This window comes from Bombina bombina, chromosome 7 (assembly GCF_027579735.1).
Source record: "Bombina bombina isolate aBomBom1 chromosome 7, aBomBom1.pri, whole genome shotgun sequence".
Classification (NCBI taxonomy): domain Eukaryota; kingdom Metazoa; phylum Chordata; class Amphibia; order Anura; family Bombinatoridae; genus Bombina; species Bombina bombina.
The window spans coordinates 622371751-622381971 of NC_069505.1; the positions used below are offsets into that span (position 1 = coordinate 622371751).

Consider the following 10221-nt stretch of genomic DNA (forward strand, 5'->3'; position numbering starts at 1 on the left):
AGCAAGGTCATGGTAGCACCAGTATCCCGTAGACCACTGACCTCCTTCCCATTCACTTTAACCCGTTGCCGTTTATTCCGGTGGGCAGCTTGCACGGGGTCTGCTTCATGTAGGCTGCCCCAGCATTCTGGCGCCTCTACGTAGCGGGCCGCAGGCTGAGGATTATGTGGGATTCCGCCGGCGGTCTTCTCCAGGACTGTGCTTGATTCGCTGCGTTTAGGGGACACTCTGGTCTTTTGTGCCCTAGTTGCTTACATCCAAAGCACCGAATAGGTTGTGAGTAGCCCCACGAATTGAACCGGGCTCTCTGAGGGTAGTTCGTGGCCGGAGGCCGTGTGGTATAGCGGTGCGCCGGGGGCTGGTAACTGGCAGCTGCTGGGGTGACTGGGGGTCTGTACTCCACTCTAGCAGTGGGCAATCGGTATACCGCTCCCCCTGCCCCTCGTACTGCCATGGATCCGCCAGTGTGTGCTGTATCCGGCACCAAATGGGGAGCTATCAGGGTTAAAGTAGCTCCCGAAGTCCCTGGACCTCCTTCCCCTCTACGGTCACCAGCTGGCGGTGATGTTGCCGGTTATCGGTGGCCCGGACCAACATCACCTCATGCAGAATTCCCAGGGGTTCCTCGGCTTGGGTGCTCAACACCTCATGAGCGGCTGGCTCCGTTTTGGTAATGGTGAGCAGCCGCCCTTGGGGCCAGGTTCTGTCTGACCTGGTTCCAAGCTTGTCTGCTCCGATTTTGGGTGCACTCACGTGCCATATGTCCCCACTGCTTGCAGGTGTGGCATTGTATATTCGCCCGTCCGTTGTATCGTGAGGGGGGTGGTGGATTCCCTGGGGCTGGGCGAAAAGGTGCCACTGTGGGGTTGTTAGGCTGTAGTCCATGGTGCCTCCTGGCATCAAAATGCTGGTCTGCTAATCTGGCTGCTTCGGTTAAGGTGAGGGGTTTTCGATCTCTCACCCATTCTTGGGCTTCTGGGGACAAGCCGTTAAAGAATTGCTCCAACAGCATCAGTTGTCACAATTCTTCAATGGTGGTAGCTTGGCTGGCCTGTATCCACCCTTGAGATGCTTGATCCAGCTTGTGGGCCCACTCTGCATGTGAATCTCTTTCTGGCTTGCGCAGGCCTCTAAACTTGCGCCGGTATGCCTCTGGGGTAATGGCATATCTTTCCAAGATCGCTCTCTTCACTTTAGCGTAATCCTTGCTGTCCTCCCTGGGTACAGCGCGATACGCTTCCGCTGTCCTACCGGCTAGCTTGCCTGCTAGCACCGGCACCCATACGGACTGCTCCAAATCATGTAACTCGCACAGTCTCTCAAAATCCTGTAAATACCCATCGATCTCATCCTTCTCCTCACAAAACATTTTAAATGCATGGTATGGGATTTTGGGTCTTACTGGGTTGCTGAGTGCGTCCAAAATGGATTCTGCTCGGGAGGATGCATTCCGCGGACTGTGTGCCATCACGTACTCCTGCACATCTGCCATTACCACGGATAGCATATCCCGTGGTACAGGTTGGGGTAAAAATTCCAGCCTGGTCCTCATTTCCCTCTGGTATAGGGTCTCCTCCATGGCTGCTGGAGGCATAGCGCTGCGAGCTCTGTCTCCCTCCATCAGCTCGGCAATTAATATAGCCTTGGGTTTGCTGCTGCCTATCTTTCCCCTGGCTTCTAGCAGTTCCTTTAACGTTTGTCTCTTTAGCTTAGAATAATCCATCTCCATTCACTTCGGTCCCTGGTACTCCTTCCATCTTAGTCAGTATTGTAGTAATCCCCCTCTTCCTGAGGTTACTGGCTTGTGTAGTTGCTCTTCTGGGCGATAAGGTTCATTCAGTCGCTTGCCACCAATTGTAACGGTACCAACAGGATACCAAGGGTTAACACCAGGGAACAATGTCCTGCATAGGGAATCAGCAATTCACAACCCAGCCAGTTTTCAGGTTTAAAACAGAATGTACTTTATTAAGGCTCATATGCCCAGTATTTATGCAGGTCTGACCCCCCAGAAGGGGGGTTGAAAGAATGTTGTACATTACTTTACTTAGGCAGATAACAACTTAAACACAAGACACATTTGGCTTTTCTTATCACTAGGCGTCTGCTCTCTAGATGTGATTAAACAATGGAATGTTTATCACTAACTTTAATGACAGTACACAATAGCTTCTTAAAGCTGAACACAGTTAACTCCTTCAGTACTGACAGAAGGGTCTGTCACATCTATATAGCACACAATACAGCCTATAGACAACCTTTCTTACATTATAGTCCAGAAGTGGCTAGGTTTGCCACAATCAACTCAAGTAAAAGTGGTTTACAGCTAACAGTAACTCACAGGCTGGGTCCTCTATCTTTTATTTTTTGTGATTGTTGTATTTTGCGGTTTTTATACATAATGTTATAGCACTGCTTATATATTGGTGCTTTACAAATAAATGATAACATTAAGCAGGGGAACACATATATCATAAAGCTGTAGTGCGTTTGCTTAAATTCCATCAGACACCACTGAATTTTCTTTTATATATGATGGGGCGTCACATATAGTCATGCTGAGTATGTATCATGTGATGTGTGAGGCTATCCAGCTTGACATATATGTTTATTGTAATAAAGTTTTTTTTCTCTCAAAATGAAACTGTTGTCAGGAGCTTAACATCTTTATGATATATTAATGACATACAAACCATAAACATGATGTGAGGATATATACATATTAAATGTCCCTTTATACAGTGTGTGTGTAGCCACTAAGGGGGGGGGGCGACGACTCTATTTTAATGCTAATATTTTTGGAATGGGTTGTCCAACAAGCTCATATAGGTGTCATGTCCAGGTGTGTACATACTTTTGGCCATACGGTGTATAAGTGCTAAATATAGATATACATCACCTCCATTCCTATATATACAGATATAAACTATGTATTGTGTATTTCTAGTGTTCATATAATGAATTTATTTCTGATTATGATTCTTGTGAGTGTATAGGAGCAGTATACTGGTGAGGGCCTGAGGGGGTTCTATCCTCTAGATATGATACGAATTTCCATATTATTTGGATTCTGCTCCTCCTGGGTATAAAGAGATAATGGTCAATAAGAGACACAAAACTTTATTTGTGTGAGACAGAGGCTGTTAATGTAATGAGTGTACTTCCCATAATCATCCATGAGGGCAAATAGTGCTACTGTATTCAAGGGGCCCTCAGGACTTCTCTACCCTAGATAGGGCCCTAACTATGATCTCATAGGCTTGTGCTCAGTCAGAGTTAGGCAAGGTTTTTAGACACAATGCTTAGTTTGTATAGAGCAGATGTTTATGCTGGGGAAGTATATTTCGGTGGGCACTGAGGGGTCCTAGAACGGGGCCTAACTTTGATGTCACTGGATGTGCTCAGTCAGGGTGTTAGTCACAAAACGTCACACAAAGCTTAGTTCCCATTAGGCACATAATGCCTCACTACCGTGGCTCTGATACTGTCATTTATAGAGGACAATAAACATGTTTGAGTATCCTGTCATGTTCATAGCTGTTACCCACTCTTCGCATAAATATGACACCTTTGTTGTCTACAGTGCTGATCCATAATCAGGGGCGGAACTACTGCTTGTGCAGCCGGTGCCACTGCACTGGGGCCCAAGGGCTGGGGGTACAGTCAGACTGATGAGCCGAAAATAAAATATAAAATGTGCTGCTTTTTTGTTTTTCTTTTCTCACTTCAGCCCAGTACTCACAGACCAGAGACCCTGGGGTTAATCGTTTTTAGATACTGCTCAGTAAATAAAAATCAGTGTCCTAGCTGCTCTGCTACTGATTTTTATGTTCTGAGGATTTTATTAAATTAGTATTTTATTTTACCTTTTACTGAGTGTTTTTAATGAAAGCAAGGAGGGGAGGGGCATGCTATAAATCAGTCACATGTCTACGAACTGCACCGTTTAACGTAAAAACTTTTTTTTATTTTGGATTGCACTCCTTTTTTAACTCTTGCATGGGAAGCATGTGAACCTTGTTTTGTGTGTGTGTATATATATATATATATATATATATATATATATATATATATATATATATATACACACACATACATACTCACCGGACACTTTATTTGGTACACCTGTTCAATTGCTTTATAACAGAAATTGCTAATCAGCCAATCAAATGGCAGCAACTCAGTGCATTTAGGCATCTAGACGTGGTGAAGACGAGTTGCTGAAGTTTAAACCAAGCATCAGAATGGGGAAGAAGATTTAAGTGACTTTGAACGTTTCATAGTTATTGGTGCCAGGCAGGCTGGTCTCAGTATTTAAAAAACTGCTGATCTACTGGGATTTTCACGCACAACCATCTAAAGGGTTTACAGAAAATGGTCAGAAAAAGAGAAAATATCCAGTGAGTGGCAGTTGTGTAGATGACAATGCCTTGTTGATATCAGAGGAGAATGGGCAGACTGGTTCAAGATGATAGAAAGGCAACAGTTACTCAAATAACCACTAGTTACAACCAAGGCATGCAGAATACCATCTCTGAACACACAACATGTCGAACCTTAAAGCAGATGGGCTACAGCAGCAGAAGAACAGGAACATACTACAATTCCACACAGGCTCACCAAAATTGGACGGTAGAAGATTAGAAAAACGTTGCCTGGTCTGATGAGTCTAGATTTAAGCAGCGACATTCAGATGGTAGGGTCAGAATTGGGGTTAAAATTATTTTCTTTGCACTCTTTGGGCCCCTTAGTACCAATTGAGCATCGTTTAAATGCCACAGCCTACCTGAGTATTAGGTACACATTGCTAGTACTGGGTTGGACCCCCTTTTGCCTTCAGAACTGCCTTAATTCTTCGTCGTATAGATTCAAAAAGGTGTTGGAAACATTCCTTAGTGATTTTGGTCCATATTGACATAGCATCACGCAGTTGCTGCAGATTTGTCGGCTGCACATCCATGATGCAAATCTCTCCCACCACATCCCAAAGGTGCTCTATTGGATTGAGATCTGGCAACTGTGGTGGCCATTGAAGTACAGTGAACTCATTGTCATGTTCAAGAAACCAGTTCGAGCTTTGTGACATGGTGCATTATCCTGCTGGAAGTAGCTATCATCATCATTGGGTACACTGTAGTCATAAAGGGATGGACATGGTCAGCAACAATACTCAGGTAGACTGTGTCGTTTAAACGATGCTCAATTGGTACTAAGGGACCCAAAGTGTGCCAAGAAACTACCCCCACACCATTACACCACCACCAACAGCCTGAACCGTTGATACAAGGCAGGATGGATCCATGCTTTCACGTTTTTTACGCCAAATTCTGACCCTGCCATCTGAATGTCGCTGCTGAAATCGAGACTCATCAGACCAGGCAACGTTTTTTCAATCTTCTATTGTCTAATTTTGGTGAGCCTGTGCGAAGCCTCAGTTTCCTGTTCTTAGCTGACAGGAGTGGCACAAGGTGTGGTCTTCTGCTGCTGTAGACCATCTGCTTCAAGGTTTGACGTGCGTTCAGAGATGGTATTCTGCATACCTTGGTTGTAACGAGTGGTTATATGAGTTACTCTTGCCTTTCTATCATCTTGAACCAGTCTGTTCATTCTCCTCTGACCTCAAGGCATTGTTGTACAGACAACTGCAGCTCACTGGATATTTCCTCTTTTTCGGACCATTCTCTGTAAACCATAAAGTTGGTTGTGCGTGAAAATCCCAGTAGATCTTCCGTTTTTGAAATACTCAGACCAGCCCATCTGGCACCAACAATCATGCCACGTTCAAAGTCACTTAAATCCCCTTCCTCATTCTGATGCTCGGTTTGAACTTCAGCAAGTCGTCTTCACCACTTCTAGATGCCTAAATGCACTGAGTTGCTGCCATGTGATTGGCTGATTAGCAATTTGTGTTACCAAGCAATTGAACAGGTGTACCTAATAAAGTGGCTGGTGAGTGTATATATATATATATATATATATATATATATATATATATATATTAGCATATGTAAATAGTCTCCTTTCATATTCATGATAATTTCTTGAAACAGAGCAGAGACATTAAACTCAAAATGTAATTATTTAATTATTTATTTTGACCACTTTAAATCTGAAAATTATTATTTTCTGTATCATCTCATTACTGGACAAACGTGCTCTATTGATTTCATAATCAAAATATACAACTATAACATAACATTTCCATGCAAAAAAAATATTTTAAACTGTGAAATATCTTGACTGTGAATGAATAAAAAATAACGGTAAATCTTTATTTTACATTCACTGTTTGCAATCGTTCAGTATCCGTGTGAATCTTCTGATGTATAGCAACATACGAGCTGCTTCGGAAAGACTTCTTACATACTGAACAAGAATATGGTTTATCTTCTGTATGAACAATCTGATGTTTAATGAGGGTGGTGCTACGACTAAAACATTTTCCACATTCTGAACACGTGTATGGTTTCTCGCCTGTGTGTACCCTCTGATGCGCGATGACGTTTGATCTCTGGTTGAATCGTTTCCCACATTCAAAACACTCAAACGGTTTTTCTCCAGTATGAACGATCTGGTGTGAGACCATATCTGGTTTATTTACAAAACATTTACCACAGTCAGGACAAACAAACGGTGTTTCCCCAGTGTGAAACTTTTTATGTTTAACTAGATTAACCTTTCGAGTAAAGGATTTCCCACATTCCGAACATTCAAAAGGTTTTTCCCCTGTGTGAGAAGTCCGATGTCTAATGAGCTCCGATTTACTGACAAAACATTTTTCACATTCCGTACACATAAATGGTTTTTCTCCTGTGTGGATTCTCTGATGTACGGCAAGCGTTTCTTCTCGTCCAAAAAGTTTTCCACACTCGTAACATTCAAAAGGTTTTTCTCCGGTGTGACATTTCTGATGTCTAACAAGATGGAAGTTACTTACGAAACCTTTCCCACAGTCCGAACAAATAAATGAATTTTCTCCTGTATGAATTTTCTGATGCCTTACAAGAGTTTCTTCCCGACCAAAACATCTTCCACATTCAGAACATGAATATGGTTTCTCTCCTGTGTGGCTTTTCTGATGTCGTATAAGATTTCCCTTTCGACTGAAACATTCCCCACATTCAGAACACATATATGGCTTATCACCAGCATGACACTTCTGGTGTTTAACTAGATCCTCTTCATTAGAAAAACATTTCCCACAGTCCAAACATTCCAACAAATTTTCCCCTGTATGTATCAACTCATGTCTAAGAAGCTCTAAATTAGATTTAAAGCATTTCTTGCATACTACACAGCAGTAAGATTTGTTTGTCACCCAGTATGGGTTGGCAGATTCTCTATTGATATTTTTGCCATCATCTCTACAGTTGTAACTGACAACTGAGAAGTTCTTATCACTTTTATCTGCTTCACTTCCTCCTTTGCTACATGTCTCAACAACAGCATCCTTAAGTTCTGCAGAACTCTCTTCATCATGTGAGTTTAATTCCTTAGACATAATTCTCCCATACAGCGTTTCTCTATTGCTTGGCGTATTACTGCAAGTGTGGTCTTTGCCATGATTTGTTTGGATTTTGCCTTCCATCACAAACTATGATAAATTAATACAACTCGAACAATCTTCTGGGCTACTCTTGGAATCATCTGTTTAAAAAAAAAAGAAAAAAAAAGCAATTTATAAGTTATGGAAATAGATTTTGATGACATAAGAAACTAAAGCCCTATTAAGTCTGCCCATGTTTAAGCTTAAAGGGACATTAAACCCAATTTTTTTCTTTCATGATTCAGATAGAACAAGTAATTTTAAACAACTTTCAAATTTACTTCTATTATCTAATTTGCTTCATTCTCTTGATATCCATTGTTGAAAAGCATATCTAGATAGGCTCAAGTAGCTGCTGATTGGTGGCTGCACATAGATGCCTCGTGTGATTGGCTCACCTTTGAGCATTGCTATTTATTCAACAAAGAATATCTAAAGAATGAAGCAAATTAGATTATAGAAGTAAATTGGAATTTTGTTTAAAATTACACACTATCTGAATCATGAAATAATTTTTTGGGTTTAATGTCCCTTTAAAGGGACACTGAACCCAAAAAAAAATGTATTTTGTTATTCAGATAGAGCATGAAATTTTAAGCAACTTTCTAATTTACTCCTATTATCAAATTGTCTTCATTCTCTTGGTATCTTTATTTGAAATGCAAGAATGTAAGTTTAGATGCCGGCCCTTTTTTGTGAACAACCTGAGTTCTTGCTGATTGGTGGATAAATTCATCAACCAATAAAAAAAAGTGTTGTCCAGGGTCTGAACCAAAAAAAAAATTTAGATGCCTTCTTTTTCAAATAAAGATAGCAAGAAAACATAATATGAGTAAATTAGAAAGTTGCTTAAAATTGCATTGGGTTCAGTGTCTCTTTAATTAAATCTTAGTATAGATTTATGTATATCCCAAGCATTTGTGTGTTCCTTAACAGGGTTTTTTCCTTACAACTCCAAGTGGAAGTCTATTCCATGAATCAACCACCTGTTCTGTAAGAAAATGCTTCACAAATTACTTCTGAACCTCCTGCCCTCCAACTTGGAATCACAACCTCTTGTTCTAGTTTTGCACTTTATGTGACAAATTATTTGAACCTCCGCTTTATAAAATCTTTTATGGAGGTTTCTGTCAAATCCTCTCTCTCCCTTCTTCCGTCTAAGCTATACACATTGAGGTTATGATGTCTTTCATTGTTTGCTACACTGTTTAGCCTCTAGAGTGCTGTTGTCCCTTTTCTGATGTCTATCCTGGGGATGTCCTGTACTGCAACGGGCAAAAAAGGCTGCAGTCTCCTTCCCCACTGCTGGCTGACATCACCACATCTCCCCCATTTGTGCTAGAGGGACAAGGGACCTTTCATTTTATAGGGTAGAATCCCCTCTTTCAAATGAGGGGTCAATTGTCCCCCTAGGATTCAGCTGATCCCTATTACAAATGGTGATCACCTGCCTCACTAGAATCATGTGAAAGAAGGAGCTCCCCTCTTTCAAATGAGGAGTCACAACCCACTCTGATTCTCTGGTGATCTCCGTTGTAAATATCACCACCTGCACTCATTAGGCAAATAGATGATACTTTGTGAAATACTAGCTCCTAACCTACAAACTTACATGTGATGATTACACAGTTATACCCCAATATACTGCCCCCTAGTGCTGTGTGATGCTATAACTGCTAGTCCTGCTGTTGTCAGCACTGTATTCAGACCCCTGCCTGTGTATTACACTAACATAACTGTGTGAGACCGGCACATAACCTAAACATGATGATTACACAGTTATACCCCAATATACTGCCCCCTAGTGCTGTGTGATGCTATAACTGCTAGTCCTGCTGTTGTCAGCACTGTATTCAGACCCCTGCCTGTGTATTACACTAACATAACTGTGTGAGACCGGCACATAACCTAAACATGATGATTACAGTTATACCCCAATATACTGCCCCCTAGTGCTGTGTGATGCTATAACTGCTAGTCCTGCTGTTGTCAGCACTGTATTCAGACCCCTGCCTGTGTATTACACTAACATAACTGTGTGAGACCGGCACATAACCTAAACATGATGATTACACAGTTATACCCCAATATACTGCCCCCTAGTGCTGTGTGATGCTATAACTGCTAGTCCTGCTGTTGTCAGCACTGTATTCAGACCCCTGCCTGTGTATTACACTAACATAACTGTGTGAGACCGGCACATAACCTAAACATGATGATTACAGTTATACCCCAATATACTGCCCCCTAGTGCTGTGTGATGCTATAACTGCTAGTCCTGCTGTTGTCAGCACTGTATTCAGACCCCTGCCTGTGTATTACACTAACATAACTGTGTGAGACCGGCACATAACCTAAACATGATGATTACAGTTATACCCCAATATACTGCCCCCTAGTGCTGTGTGATGCTATAACTGCTAGTCCTGCTGTTGTCAGCACTGTATTCAGACCCCTGCCTGTGTATTACACTAACATAACTGTGTGAGACCGGCACATAACCTAAACATGATGATTACAGTTATACCCCAATATACTGCCCCCTAGTGCTGTGTGATGCTATAACTGCTAGTCCTGCTGTTGTCAGCACTGTATTCAGACCCCTGCCTGTGTATTACACTAACATAACTGTGTGAGACCGGCACATAACCTAAACATGATGATTACAGTTATAC

The 10221-nt window shown here is 41.8% G+C and overlaps 1 protein-coding gene across 1 annotated transcript; it reads right to left on the minus strand.

The window, feature by feature from the left end:
• Positions 1–6074: 6074 nt before the first annotated feature.
• Positions 6075–7638, minus strand: LOC128635641 (zinc finger protein OZF-like). The gene has a single exon (XM_053688727.1). The coding sequence runs from the start codon at positions 7586–7588 to the stop codon at positions 6272–6274; it is 1317 nt and encodes a 438-aa protein (XP_053544702.1). The 5' UTR covers positions 7589–7638; the 3' UTR covers positions 6075–6271.
• Positions 7639–10221: the final 2583 nt, after the last annotated feature.

What these genes read in the sequence shown, in the direction of transcription:
- LOC128635641 (XM_053688727.1), bottom strand. Translation starts at nt 7,588, where the DNA reads ATGGAAGGCAAAATCCAAACAAATCATGGCAAAGACCACACTTGCAGT.